The following is a 16,029-nucleotide window of genomic DNA, read 5'->3' on the forward strand; positions in this document are numbered from 1 at the left end:
CTTCCCTCCCTGTCACAGTGTCACCCAGTGCAGTGTTCATATTTTTCTTTGATCACTGTACTGGTGTCATTTGTGACACAAATTAGCGTTAGGGCAGTTAGTGGTAGGCCCAGGTAGCTTTCGGTAGCGACTCCAGAGCTGTAGAAGGTGATTTCACCACTACAGTTAAAAAAAAGACCATATATGCTGAAGCATGGGGGCAGGGGTGGAGGGGCGATTTGCCACTAACATTAGGGGCAGATTGCCCCCATGCTATGGCATATATTTTTTACACTTTTTTTGCCACAGAATGTTGTTTTATTGAGTTTGCTCTCACGATAAGTAAATCAGCGACTCCAGTGCTGTAGGAGGTGATTTCACCACCACAGTTAAAAAAAAAAAAAATGGTGTATGCCCATCATTAGAAGTGGTTAGATGCAGGGCGCAGTATTCAAATAGTGGGCATAACCACTGATCAATCTATTTTTTTTCATGTACAATGTAAGGAATGTACTGGTATGTTGCTGGACTTTGAGTGGTTATACCAGAATGATGCCTGCAGGTTTAGGTATTATCTTGGTATCGTTACTTTTCAGCCAGCGATCAGCTTTCATGTAAAAGCAATCCTAGTGGCTAATTAGCCGCTAGACTGCTTTTACAAGCAGCAGGAGGGAACGCCCCCCCCCCGCTGTCTTCCATGGTTTTCTTGGGCTCTCCTGTCCCACCGGGGAACCTGAGAATGCAGCCGGTGGTTCCGCCAGCTGACCATAGAGCTAAACGAAGACCAGAATGGCTCCAGTCATCTCTATGGCCTAAGAAACCGGAACCTACGAGCATTTCATGTTTTTGGTTTCGCCGGATATAAACAGCGCCATTGGATAATTGAATGTTTCTACAACTTGATTGGAGTCCACCTGTGGTAAATTGTTGATTGAACATGATTTGGAAAGGGGCACACCTGTCTTTAAAAAGTCCCACAGTTAGTGCCAGAGCACAGACCAAGCCATGAAGACCAAAGAATTGTATGTAGACCTCCAAGACAGGATTGTATCGAGGCACAGATCTGGGGAAGGGTACAGAAATACTTCCGCAGCATTGAAGGTCCCGATGAGCGAAGTTTGGAATCACCAGGACTCTTCCTAGAGCAGGCCGTCCAGCCAAACTGAGCGATCAGGTGAGAATGGCCTTAGGAAGGTAACTAAGAACCTGATGGTCACTGACAGAGCTCCAGCATTTCTCTGTTGAGAGAGGAGAACCTTCCAGAAGGACAACCATCTCTGCAGCACTCCACCAATCAGACCTGTATGGTAGAGTGTCCAGACAGAAGCCACTCCTCAGTAAAAGGCACATGACAGCCCACCTGGAACTTGCCAAAAGTCACCTGAAGGACTCTCAGACCATGAGAAACAAATTTCTCTGGTCTGATGAAACAAAAATTGAACTCTTTGGCCTGAATGGCAAGTGTCATGTCTGGAGGAAACCAGAAAAATGCAACCACAGCAATCACCAGCAGTAGGGATGAGCTTCGAGTTCGAGTCGAACTCACGTTCGACTCGAACATTGGCTGTTCGCGAGTTCGCCGAACAGCGAACAATTTGGGGTGTTCGCGGCAAATTCGAATGCCGCGGAACACCCTTTAAAAGTCTATGGGAGAAATCAAAAGTGCTAATTTTAAAGGCTTATATGCAAGTTATTGTCATAAAAAGTGTTTGGGGACCTGGGTCCTGCCCCAGGGGACTTGGATCAATGCAAAAAAAGTTTTAAAAAGGGCCGTTTTTTCAGGAGCAGTGATTTTAATAATGCTTAAAGTCAAACAATAAAAGTGTAATATCCCTTTAAATTTCGTAGCTGGGGGGTGTCTATAGTATGCCTGTAAAGGGGCGCATGTTTCCCGTGTTTAGAACAGTCTGACAGCAAAATGACATTTCGAAGGAAAAAACCCATTTAAAACTACTCGCGGCTATTGCATTGCCGACAATACACATAGAAGTTCATTGATAAAAACGGCATGGGAATTCCCCACAGGGGAACCCCGAACCAAAATTAAAAAAAAAAAAATGACGTGGGAGTCCCCCTAAATTCCATACCAGGCCCTTCAGGTCTGGTATGGATTTTAAGGGGAACCCCACGCCAAAAAAAAAACGGTGTGGGGTCCCCCCAAAAATCCATACCAGACCCTTATCCGAGCACGCAACCTGGCAGGCCGCAGGAAAAGAGGGGGGGACGAGAGTGTGCCCCCCCCCTGAACCGTACCAGGCCACATGCCCTCAACATTGGGAGGGTGCTTAGGGGTAGCCCCCCAAAACACCTTGTCCCCATGTTGATGAGGACAAGGGCCTCATCCCCACAACCCTGGCCGGTGGTTGTGGGGGTCTGCGGGGGGGGGGCTTATCGGAATAATCTGGAAGCCCCCTTTAACAAGGGGACCCCCAGATCCCGGCCCCCCCCTGTGTGAAATGGTTAGGGGGTACTTACCCCTACCATTTCACTAAAAAATGTTAAAAATGACGAGACAGTTTTTGACAATTCCTTTATTTAAATGCTTCTTCTTTCTTCTATCTTCCTTCATCATCTTCTTCTTCTTCTGGTTCTTCCTCCGGCGTTCTCGTCCAGCATCTCCTCCGTGGCGTCTTCTATCTTCTTCTCCTCGGGCCGCTCCGCACCCATGGCATGGGGGGAGGCTCCCGCTCTTCTCTTCATCTTCTTCTTCATCTTCTTCTCTTCTTCCTTCTTCTCTTCTTCTCTTCTCTTCTCTGACGCACGGGACATGACGGGACTTCCCTGTGGCATTCCCCGTGACGTCACAGGAAGTCCCGTCAAGTCATCGTGCGTCAGAGGGGGGCGGGGTCACCGGGTGGCCCTGCCCCCCGTTATTTAAGAACCGTCAGACGAGGAGACGCCGTCACACAGCGGGAGCCTCCCTCCATGCCAGCATGGGTGCGGAGCGGCCCGGAGAAGAAAATGAAGAAGAGAAGAAAAGAAGAAGAGAAGATGAAGAGAAGAGCGGAGCCTCCCCCCATGCCATGGGTGCGGAGCGGCCCGAGGAGAAGAAGATAGAAGACGCCGCGGAGGAGATGCTGGACGAGAATGCCAGAAGAAGATGAAGGAAGATAGAAGAAAGAAGAAGCATTTAAATAAAGGAATTGTCAAAAACTGTCTCTTGTCATTTTTAACATTTTTGACAGTTTTTTAGTGAAATGGTAGGGGTAAGTACCCCCTTACCATTTCACACAGGGGGGGGCCAGGATCTGGGGGTCCCCTTGTTAAAGGGGGCTTCCAGATTCCGATAAGCCCCCCGCCCGCAGACCCCCACAACCACCAGCCAGGGTTGTGGGGATGAGGCCCTTGTCCTCATCAACATGGGGACAAGGTGTTTTGGGGGCTACCCCAAAGCACCCTCCCAATGTTGAGGGCATGTGGCCTGGTACGGTTCAGGAGGGGGGGGGCGCACTCTCGTCCCCCGCTCTTTTCCTGTGGCCTGCCAGGTTGCGTGCTCGGATAAGGGTCTGGTATGGATTATTGGGGGGACCCCACGCCGTTTTTTTTTTGTTGTTTTTTTTTGGGCGCGGGGTTCCCCTTAAAATCAAGGGTGTGGTATGGAATTTAGGGGGAACCCCCCCCCCCACGTCATTTTATTTTTTTTTTAATTTTGGTTCGGGGTTCCCCTGTGGGGAATTCCCATGCCGTTTTTATCAATGAACTTCTATGTGTATTGTCAGCAATGCAATAGCCGCGAGTAGTTTTAAATGTTTTTTTTCCTTCGAAATGACATTTTGCTGTCAGACTGTTCTAAACACGGGAAACATGCGCCCCTTTACAGGCATACTATAGACACCCCCCAGCTACGAAATTTAAAGTGATATTACACTTTTATTGTTTGACTTTAAGTATTATTAAAATCACTGCTCCTGAAAAAAACAGCCGTTTTTAAAACTTTTTTTTGCATTGATCCATGTCCCCTGGGGCAGGACCCAGGTCCCCAAACACTTTTTATGACAATAACTTGCATATAAGCCTTTAAAATTAGCACTTTTGATTATTCATGTTCGTGTCCCATAGACTTTAACGGTGTTCGCACAAACTTTTTTCCTGTTCGCATGTTCTGGTGCGAACCGAACAGGGGGGTGTTCGGCTCATCCCTAACCAGCAGTCAAAAGCAAAACTTTTTCACTCTCCCCTCAAATTTGCCACTCTTCAGCTTCCAACCAGCAAAATCTGGCAAATGTGTGTGGGTTGCAGCACAAGACGCCACATTGCAGGACTGTCGCAGTGGATAGAGCCTCCCTCACTCTTGATAAACAATAAACATTTCAGATAAATACATCTCTAGAACTGTAGATCTACTTACCGCTGCCTCTTGCCTGATGTTACCTTACATGTATATGACACTTGAGAGGGGACATGTCAGCAATATACAAACACCTCAATTGTGATCCCAGCATAGGAAAAAAAGGATTCAGTCTTAGGGAGTGTAAAGGCCCGTACACACAATAAGAAAATCGGAGGTAAAATTTTGTCCGATCTGACGATTTTCAGATTGTTAGTATGGTGCTTTCGACAGCTGATTATGAATTTCGGATGACAAACTGAATGTGCAGGCTATAAAATTTTTATCGTACATGAACACAATTTCCGATTTTTCGTTTAATTAGTACAGTTTTCGTCCGAAAAAAATCATAAGACTACTCGAAAATGAAAGAATACATGCAAAACAATTCAACGCATGACACCACTTCTGAAGTTGAATTCTATTGTACGAGAATTTTCCTATGAAAGTAACTTCTTCACTTTTGATATGAGGCTAGCATGCAACAAAAAACGGATGAAAATTTGTCCGATAATCATGTTGTACGAGGCTTTAAAGGAGCCACACAATGAGATTGGAGGAGAAGCGGTTTAACCTTAAACTGCACATGGGGTTTTTCACTGTCTGGGCAACAAGAATATGGAGCCCTCTTCCAAAATTGGTGGTGGCAGCGGAAGTATGGATATTTTTAAGAAACTCTTGGATGTGCATCTTAAAGAACACAACATACAGGGATATGGGAAATAATCATAGACACTGACACACATACACCTACACAGGTTAAACTGGATGGACTATTGTCTTTATTCAACCTTATCTACTATTTAACCTGAAATGTTTGTGTACCATGTCATACCAGGAAGCAAGTAGTAAATTAAAGCCTAATGCTTTTGCATCCAGATCTTTTCAAAATATACTAGTCAAAATGCTTCAAAACATAAGGTAGTGGCTTCTTCAGGAAAAACATCAGTGTGTGTACCAACTAGACATGTGCACACTGAAATATTTTGTTTCGGAATTTTGTTTTCGTCCGAAAAATAAATTTATTTAGTTACTCCCGAAATTCGTTTTTATTTCGTTTTTCGTTAAAAATTGCATTCGTCCGAAAATCCAAATTACGGTTGAATCTGTCATTAAAGGCTTATGGTGTCTGTCGAATGTTCAAAGAAGATTCGACGGAGCAGCTAAACTGTACAACGCCGTATAGTTTACCTGCTCCGTCGAATCTTCTTAGAACTTTCAACAGACACCATAAGCCAAAGTACGTGTGTACTTAGTTCTAGCTATTTTACTGCTCCTCCTCTTTGGTTACAATCAGCCAATAACATTCATCATCATCATCATTATTTTTGTTTATCTTTTCTCCCTTACGTCAAATCTTTTCTCCCCTACGTGGAATCTTTTCTCTCTATGTAGAATAATCTTGGACTAATAGAGTTAAGGTTAGGCACATTCGATCACAGGTTTGATGGACACAGATTGTTATTGTCATCATCATGTCGAATCTCCTATCTATATCGAACTGTTGTAGCAATGAAAACGAAAATAAAGCATTTGTTTATGTCGGATCTTTCGTTTTTCGTATTCTGCACTTTCGTTATCATTTGTTAAAACGATAACAAAAATACCTGAAATTTGGACGAAAATGCATTCGGATGAAAACGAATGCATATGTCTACTACCAACTACCTTTTTGTACAACCTGTTGTGGATTTGGTAAATTTAGGATCACAAAATAAACAAATGTAGATTTCAGTTTTCTTGTTACTTTAGCCACTTCCCGCCCAAGATACGTCATATGACATCCTTGACTTTGCAGGGGCATATCTGAATGATGCCTGCAGCTACAGCTACAGGCATCATTCATATATCGGCTTTTTCAGCCGGCGATTCCCTGCACCATAAGAATGATCATAGCGGCTGTTCCGCCGCTTGATCGTTCTTAGGGGCGGTGAGAGGGGACGCCCACCATCCTCCGTTGCTTCTTCCAACTCACCGCTTCCATCAGTGAGTCATATACAGGATCCGCCGGCCCCGGATTGTGACGATAGAGATTTCCGGCGAACCAGATGGTCGTCGGAGTCTATGATCGTTCGGAGGCCGGGCTTGATGTTATGACGTCACGCCGGCCTCTACATTTAAACGTATGGCGCCGCCTTGGCTGGGAAGCCGAGATCATTTTATTTTTATTTTTTTATTTCAGGCTTCCCAGCCTAGAGGTGAGATGTGGGGTCTTATTGACCCCATATCTCACTGTAAAGAGGACCGATCGTGCCATATTCCTATTACAAGGGATGTTTACATTCCTTGTAATAGGAATAAAAGTGATCAATTTTTTTTTAAAGTATCAAACTAAAAAAAAAAAAGTAAAATTAACAATAAAAAAAAAAAAAAAATTTAAAGCGCCACTGGCCCCATGTGCTCACACGCAGAAGCGAACGCATACGTAAGTCTGCGGCGATACCCCACATATGAAAACGGTGTTCAAAACACACATGTGAGGTATCGCCATAAACGTTAGAGCGAGAGCAATAATTCTAGCCCTAGACCTCCTCTGTAACCCAAAACATGTCACCAGTAAAACATTTTAAAGCGTCGCCTATGGGTATTTTTAAGTACCGAAGTTTGGCACCATGTACTCAGCGTAACTTTATCTTTCACATTTTGCAAACAAATTGGGCTAACTTTAATGTTTTGGGTTTTTTTTAAAGCATGAAACTTTTTTTTCCAAAAAAAAAAAAAAACGTGTTCGGAAAATTGCTGCGCAAATACCGTGTGGATAAAAATTTGCAATGCCCGCCATTGTATTCTCTGGGGTCTTTGCTAAAAAAACACATATAATGTTTGTGGGTTCTATGTAATTTTCTGATAAAAAAAGGATGAATTTTACATGTAGGAGAGAAATGTCAGAATTGGCCTGGATGGGAAGTGGTTAAGATGTTTCTATTTTTAGTTTTGTACACAAAATGTAAAGTTAACCTGTCATGGGCATAAAACCAGGGCTGCCATTACTTGCCTCTGAAATTGCTAGTGCTTTGTCTGTTGCACATCCAGTGATGCTTACATCATGACAGGTTTCTACAGCTATTGTGGAACTATAAGTTGCAGCCATTAGCTCAGCAAAAGAGTGTATTATGTCAGGCAGATAGTTGGAAAGACAGAATAGAACATGCACTTAAACAGCTGATCTAACAGTTTAGCTTTTTTTAAAAAAAATAAGTATACAACAAAACCTTGGATTGCGAGCATAATTCGTTCCGGAAGCAGGCTTGTAATCCAAAACACTTGTATATCAAAGCGAATATCCCCATGAGAAATAATGGAAACTCAAATGATTTGTTCCACAACCATTTATTCATAAGTCCTTCAGTTTATAGTCCATATAAAAAGATTATAGCAATGTGATAGGTTGTGTAACCATAAAATGTCCATTCACAAATGGAAGCCTCCACAAGGGAATTAGAAGCAAAATCCAGCAGGAGCTAGAGAATATAAAAGAGAAGAGAGGCGCCTCTAAGTGTAACAATATGGTTACATTTAATGAAGGTACAACATTTAGCAACTCACATGGTAAAAGATTAAAAGAGGCACATCTAAGTATGCAGGCATCTGGGGTAAATCTGTCTGCAATCATTACAAGGAAGACTACCCTGCGTTAGAGCGATCTGAAAACGAGGCTTGAACCACTTGTGGAGCGCAGCGTGGAAGAGACAACATCAATGGCGGTGAGGATGGTCTATGTGGACATCTTTACCCCGGATGCCTACATACTTAGATGTGCTTGTTTTAATTATAAACCATGTGAGTTTCTAAATGTTGTACCTTCATTAAATGTAACTGTATTGCTACACTTAGAGGCGCCTCTCTTCTCTTTTATATGTATTTAAAAATTTTGCTTGTCTTGCCAAACGCTCTCAAACCAAGGTTTTACTGTATTTACTTTCATCTCATGATATTAACATTATATTACTATTGTGTTATTATACCCTTCCGCATGCTGTTAAGCATTTTTAATAATTTAAGTTTTTGTTTACTGTGCATACCCTACAATCATTGCTTTTCCGGGACCCTCATTCAGTTTTTGACATATTTTGTCTGTTGGGTTATTTTACTCCTATACCTTCCATCACAACCTGTTTTTTCCCTACTAAATATCTTTTGTATTTCTATTTATTGTTCTGATGTTAGACACCTATGTTTTCTTGCCTTAAAAGGTCCCACTTGTATTTCCATCAGCATGTTAAAGCCACTGTTTTTAAAAGGACTTTTTATCTTTTTATGTCTTTTAGTGACAGTTGATGGTCGCCTCTTTGGAGATGTGAAGTTTTTCCAAGTGGCATCTCAATGGCCAACTCATGTCAAATATTTTCCGATCGGCATTTTCAGTTCAGCTGGAAAACCCTAGTGTAAATGGATAGGCATATACTTGCAGCATACACTTTTAAACATAAATTTGTTACCCTCATGAACTGTGACACTGTATTGTTGGTCGATTATTTGTTGATATTACTTTCATAATCCATTGTTAGGAGTCAAATGGTTTCTCTTAATGACAGTAAGGATGATGTGCTGTAACCAATAAAAGCAAATCAGACACTAGCTTTATCTGACAAAGTGCTGCATGCCTGATTAGTTTCACTTTGAGTTACTGCATATCATTGGTGTTTGCATTGATCTTCTAAAACAAAAAAAGCTAAAGTCTCTAATCTCCTGGATTGTTATCCTATCTGTTAATAGTTTCACATCTACATACACATGCCATATACTGTTGCATATACCATATGTAACATTGTCAAAAGGGATCCATAAATATGCTTAATGTATGATTTTATGTATTATTGTGACATTCATTTATTTGGCAAGCACAAAAGCTATTATAGTTGCACTCTTTGCTGTGTGCCATAGCAAAGAACAGGCGGCTTTTATTTTGCCTTAAATTAATATAGTGCCAAGATGACAAATGATAGCAAACAAGCCTAACAACAAGGGCACTTTGATAAATAACCTCCACAACCTTTAAGTAATAATACACCAGTACATATGTGAGTATGTGTGAGAAAATAAATATATAAAATCAGTTGGTAATGAACCGGATTAAAGTAACCCTATACATCAGTCTTGGATAATGTTAAGGTAAATGTCTTATGTCTTCTTTTTTTTTTATTTTAAGTTTCTGTGAAAACATTGTGTTCAGTCCTGAGAAAAGCACCCAGTACTATGCTCAATTAACAAATTTAGGTATATAACATGAGATTTGTGGTTTTGGTGCATTAGAAACAAATGTAGCCTGGCGTACCTTAGTAGAATGCCACTTAAGAATACACATGGAATTGTTAAATTAAAGTACAAGCTATGTATTATTTTAGAGTTGTACAGAAGTACATACACTGCTGTTACATTAATAAACCCAGTACAGAGTAGATACTGTAATAATACAGTATATTCTCACAGACACCAGACTGTTGTAGATTAATTCCTGATGCATGTTGCATATCCATTTTGTTGGACAGATTTGTTACATTCTTTAAACATGTCATGTTACATGCATACAAATATGCAGAGAACTGTTACCTTCAGACTGAAACATAACACACACTAGGCCACTGTTACATGCAGATATCTGAATTGCTTTTTTTTTTTTTTTTTGCTTTTTTTTTTACATACATGTAGTTCTCTGTCAGGTATAGATTGTTACAAGTACATTTATATATACTTTTTAAAACATAATCTGTTAAAACCTCCAGGAGATAAAATGAAGTCTGCTACATGAAGTCATATGAAAACTCCATCAGCTGTGCAAACACTCCTAGGCTTCTGTTCCCTATGTATCCCTGCACACTCCATATTAGCATATTTAAACATTTTCTGGTTTTTTTTTTTGTTTTTTTTTTTTATTCTTTGGCTCATTTTTAATGTCCTAATGTGTGTTAGAGTATACTGTTTCCAAAGCACAATGTTCTTGAGCACCTGATGGGATTCAGACAAACTTGCCCTTTTTAGTCTTCCCTTTTGTCATTTGCCTTTCGGTGTTGCACAATTGTATATAATTTGCTTGTCAGCTTCTTTTCATGTTTTATATTGCTTTTATTATTATTTTCATTAAAGTTTATGTGATTTATTAAGCTTGGGTGGTGTTAAATGATTTGTGAGCACTTTCTTTGTTAAGTATACATCTCTGTGATTTTAAAGACTCATCTTTTTTTTTAAATAACAAACATGTTATAGTTACCTCTTCTGTGTAGTTGGTTTTGCACAAAGCAGCCTGGATGCTTCTCTTCTCGGGTCCCTCTTCGCTGCTCCTAGCCTCTCCCTCCTTTGAGTGCCCCTCAGCCAGAAGCTTGTTACAGGGGGCACCCAAGTCAGAACTCCATGTATCCATTCAGACACGAAGCCCCTCCCCCCCTCTCCCCTGATTGGCTGACTGACTGACAGCCAATGGCGCTGCTGCTCTGTCTCGGCCAATCAGGAGGAGTGTCCTGGATGGCTGAGGGGATCGTGCACTTCGCTGGAGAGAGAAGGGGCTCAGGTAGGTAATTGGGGGGGGGCTGCTACACACAGAAGGTTTTTTATCTTCATGCATAGAATGCATGAAGATAAACCTTCTTCCTTTACAACTCCTTTAAAATAAAGAGAGAAATGACTTTTTGGGTGCCACTCATAACCCCAACATAAAGGGAAAAACATTAGAGTATAACGTATAAAAATATCCAAAGTTTATTCATCTTGCATTAAAACAATTTTAAAAAATTGTTTTGTTAAATTTTGTTAAAAGTAGTGCAAAGAAAACCATTTATTTTTTTATTACAAAGTAGAGGTAAAACCATTAAATAAAACACATCCATAATGTGATGACTAAGCCAACTCTAAACACGTTTCTGTGTATGCAATATGAATGTGCTGGGGAAACCTCAAGACTCATGGGTTGCAGTAACATTTTGACTGCTGAAGCCAGATTTAAAAATAGATGTATTTTATTATACAAGGCTGTCGTTTAGCTACAGGCAGAGGGAACAGCAAAATCACAGTTCAATAGTGTTGGTTTCAAAAGAATTGCTCTAACTGCCTAGTATAGCTAATACAAATTTATATGTCTTACAAAAGGGTGGGAACTAGCTAACTACATTTCTTTGAAGTCCCATCTGAGTCTCTGGTGACATTTGTTGGTATGCGAATGGTCATTCACATAGGTTTGTCATTTTCAAGGCTCTTTGGCTGAATAGGTCTTTAAAGGCCAAGATAGCAATCTTTGCAAATGAAGGTGTAAATAGCGTTTGAACACAATAGCAGTTACACAATAGGACTTCTAACAACTTGCATCAAAAATATCTGCTCAGAAATACATGTTTTGATCATAAATAAATGTTTGATAAATGAAATAGCTATTCCATTTACCCTATCAATCCCATCTCTTGGCCATCAAAATTTAGAGGTCGACCGATATATTGGCATTTTTTAATTAATCGGCATTGGCCGATTGTGCTGCAAATGAGGCCAATTAATACACTAGCCAGTTCACACAGGGGTGATCCAACTTGCGGGGCGACTTGCAAATTACTTCTGTAATAGTCAATGCAAGTCGCCTGATGTCTCCCCATTGAAGCAACTTGAGTCTCTCCTATCTGGAAGCCTTCCAAGTCTTAGAACAGCTGATAAGTAGAAACACTGTATCTCTTTGCTTCTTTTATCAAAGGAATGAACTCCTGTGTGTAGAAGATCTCAGTTTAACCATTTAAAAACAAAATCTTTTCTGACATGTGTTGCTTACAAGTAAAAATCCAGTATTTTCTGCTAGAAAATCACTTAGAACCCCCAAACATTATATATTTTTTTCAGCAGAGACCCTAGAGAATAAATTGGCAGTTGTTGCAATATTTTATGTCACACGGTCTTTCAAACGCAATTTTCCTGGAAAAAAAATGAATAAAAAAAATAAACAATAAAGTTAGCCCATTTTTTTTTTATCCAAAAGTTTTGATTACCTCTTTTTGTGTATTTAATATTTAAGATGCATAGTTTTTTTTTTTTTATTTAAATTATACATACAAGTGCATTGATTGGAGGCTTGTTGTTTTTAATGTTTAATTTAATAAACTTGCTGTATCACTTCTTATTAACTTTTTTCATATTATTACTTAACTGTTAGATTTTATGAGATGAAGGGGAAAAAAAAAGAAAAAAATCGGCCTAACATATCGGCGCCACGATTTCTTAATATCGGTATCAGCCAGAGAAAAACCCATACGGTCGACCTCTAATCATAATTGGCCACACAACTATCCTTTCCAAAAAATTTAATTTGAAAACATACCACCGCTATAACAAACAATTCATACACTGGTTGTGAACAGTTGGATTCTTGACTATTCAGTGTAGAGCTTCCTTTGGTGACCGTTAAAGCTGTGTAGGGCCTAACTAGATGTGGATATTGAGGTAGTGATAGTGGGGGAAATGGAGCAAACTAGGTCTCATAACACACACAAAACCTAACATAAATGGCATTTTGATGAATGGTAGCTAAAATTACAATTCCTCTCAATACCTTCTAAATCTCTTGACATCTCCCTCTAACTGCCCAATCTTAGTTTAAATATTTATTTTTCTAGTTCATATTTCTCCTGATTTATGTACCCAATTTACTTCTGCAGAAAAATCAAATTTTGCTCTGTCAAGGCTAAAAAATACAAAAATATCTAAAAATGATGTGTTCGACTAACAGTGTATGAAAGCCAAGTCTTTAGTTGATTCCTCCGATGTACGTTTGACAGCTAGTCCTCCATAAGACTCTAATGCAACTAATGCATAAGACTCTAAGAACGCATACAATGTTCATACATAATAATCTCCTCTTCAGGACCATTGCAGTCGAAATGAAAGGAAACTTCCGGTAGGTGTGCAGAGCTTTTTCCAATCATAGCAAACTGAGCTTTGACTTTTTTCAGACAGCTGACATAAGTATCAAAGTTCTTCAGATATTAAAAGGCTTTTGAAAGCACTCAATATGCTGTTTGTGGCTGATGTCATAAAGCCCAGGAAAGAGGGAGGATATTTTTGAAGATGGCGTCACTCAGATTATTAGTCCAACATTAGATCGTTAACAAAAATGCCCATAAAGCCTTTGACTTTTTTTTTTTTCTGCTGAAGTAAATCTGTTATAGAGGTAATAAGACCTAGAAGAAAAGAAAACAAAAATGTCTTAATACAAGGAGAAACCGTTCTCATACACAGTGCCTTGCAAAAGTAGTCACCCCCTTGGCATTTTTCATGTTTTGTTGCCTCACAACCTGGAATTAACATGGATTGTGTGAGGATTTGCATCATTTAATTTACAGAACATGCCCACAACTTTGACTATGTTTTTTTTTTATTTTTTTTATTTATTTATTTTTTTTTTATTGTGAAGCAAACAGCAAATAGGACAAAATAACAGAAAAAGTCAATGTGCATACCTATTCACCCCCCTAAAGTCAATACTTTGTAGAGCCACCTTTTGCGGCTATCACAGCTTCAAGTCACTTTGGATAAGTCTCTATGAACGTGCCACATCTTACCACTGGGATTTTTGCCCATTCCACCTTGCAAAACTGCTCCAGCTCATTCAAGTTGCAAGTTGTGAACAGCAATCTTTTTAAATCTGACCACAGATTTTCTATTGGATTTATGTCTTGGCTTTGACTAGGCCATTCCAACACATTTACATGCTTCCCCTTAAACCACTCAAGTGTTGCTTTAGATGTGTGTTTGGAGTCATTGTCCTGCTGGAAGGTGAACCTCCATCCTAGCCTCAAATCACACACAGAGTAGTACAGGTTTTGCTCAAGAATATCCCTGTATTTAGCACCATCCATCTTTCCCTCAACTTTGACCAGTTTCCCAGTCCCGACTGCTGAAAAACATCCCCACAGAATGATGCCACCACCATGTTTCACTGTGGGGATGGTGTTCTTTGAGTGATGTGATGTGTTGGGTTTGCGCCAGACATAGTGTTTTCTTTGGCCAAAAAGTAAAATTTTAGTTTAATCAGACCAGAGCACCTTCCTCTATACATTTTGGGAGTCTCCCACGTGCCTTTTCGCAACTCAAAACGTGCCATTTTGTTTTTTGCTGAAAGTAATGGCTTTCTTCTGGCCACTCTGCCATAAAGCCCAACTCGATGGAGCATACGGCTTATTGTCATCCTATGTACAGATACTCCAGTCTCTGCTGTGGAACTCTGCAGCTCCTCCAGGGTCATCTTAGGTCTCTGTGCTGCCTCTCTGATTAATGCCCTCCTTGCCCGGTCCGTGAGTTTTGGTGTGCAGCCGTCTCTTGGCAGGTTTGCTGTTGTGCCATGTTTTTTCCATTTGGTTATGATAGATTTGATGGTGTTCCTAGGGATCATCAAAGATTTGGATATTTTTTTTATAACCTAACCCTGACTTGTACTTAACATTGTCCCTTGTTTGGAGAGTTCCTTAGTCTTCATGCGAGCTTAAAGGAAGGGAGGGGGACCACCCTTAAAGTACCTGTCCTTATTTTAGAAAAATCGCAACATCACAATTTCTCACCCAATGCCTCTCCTCAAATTGGAGGCCGTATCTGTAACCCAAATCAAGCATAACAATAAGGTAGAGGACCAAGGGGAAACACAAGAGAGTGGTCTCCCTTGGTCCAAAAAGTGGCTACTATGGATATGGTGGGCAATAAAGGGGAAATATTATACATAAAAATGTGAAAGTTTATTGAAAAAATTAAAAAAGTACAACAATTATTAAGCTGCTGACAATAGAATACATATATGGAACTGATCCACCAGACACAAATTAATGGGCCCGTCTTGTGCAAGCAGCACAAGGTACGCCCATTAACCAGCAACACAAAAACATCAAACAATAACACACATAAAGACACATAAAACCATGCAGTACAGGCGCCTACAATCCCACAGATGCATGAGGTCCCTGTGGCCAATCGCCACATCAAAAAAATATTAAATTATGTCTTAGAAAAAAATATTAAAGGAGCCTCATGCATGCGTGGTCCCCCGGGGAGATGGGGAAGTGGGGAAAGTGGAATAGATGTTTAGGAAGTAGTAAACTGACTCTGAGGACTCGCTGATTAACATCCACTATAGCTGTGTTAATAATACGGCTAGATAAATGGGTCAGGGGGACTTGTGAATGTGTTTAGCATGCGCATGCATGAATCATAAATTCTCCTCAAGTCCATTCCTGTAATTGGTAAAGTGGATATGTAAACCAGAGTGTCTCTGTAGAGTATGGGGGGTATAGATGCCGCACAGTAAGGTGTATACTATTGATGCCAGGAACAGATCACTTGACATTTCAGAGTGGCCACATGGCTCCCGGGACTTTAAATATATATACGGTATTATAGAAACCTATACAAGGCTAGATATCAGAATGTTGTAACCTGCTGTCCACTTATGGCAAAGCCATGCCACTTCAATGGTCACCGATTTTGGATAACAACTGCATAAGGAGCTGAAAGGGTTACTTTACCACCTCTCTGTCATGCGAGGGTCAAAGCGATGTTTTGTATCTTGCGGTTGCTCCACTGCTCCATGACTTTCTTATCTATGTTGTCAATACCGGCCGTGACATACTGCATCCTCCGAGCACTCAGGGGGTGATAATCCTCTCATTCATGGATGCAGAGTACAGCTGTACTTGTGCGGCAACTTAATTCACAGTATATATCGCTGTTTGAAGTTTCAGCTTTCCACTAGGAAAAATCCCCGTCTCCCC

At 40.4% G+C, this 16,029-nt stretch overlaps 1 protein-coding gene across 3 annotated transcripts in view; it reads left to right on the forward strand.

Moving 5' to 3' along the window:
* PACS1 (phosphofurin acidic cluster sorting protein 1) overlaps nt 1-10,407 on the forward strand; it is a 654,711-nt gene extending 644,304 nt beyond the window's left edge. For all 3 annotated transcript variants that reach the window (XM_073605164.1, XM_073605165.1, XM_073605166.1), the window contains one exon: nt 8,575-10,407. In XM_073605164.1, the coding sequence (XP_073461265.1) occupies nt 8,575-8,690 (116 nt within the window). In that variant the 3' untranslated portion in view covers nt 8,691-10,407. The remainder of the gene's footprint in view (nt 1-8,574) is intronic.
* The last annotated feature ends 5,622 nt before the right edge of the window (nt 10,408-16,029 follow it).

Source organism: Aquarana catesbeiana, linkage group LG11 (assembly GCF_042186555.1).
Source record: "Aquarana catesbeiana isolate 2022-GZ linkage group LG11, ASM4218655v1, whole genome shotgun sequence".
Lineage (NCBI taxonomy): Eukaryota > Metazoa > Chordata > Amphibia > Anura > Ranidae > Aquarana > Aquarana catesbeiana.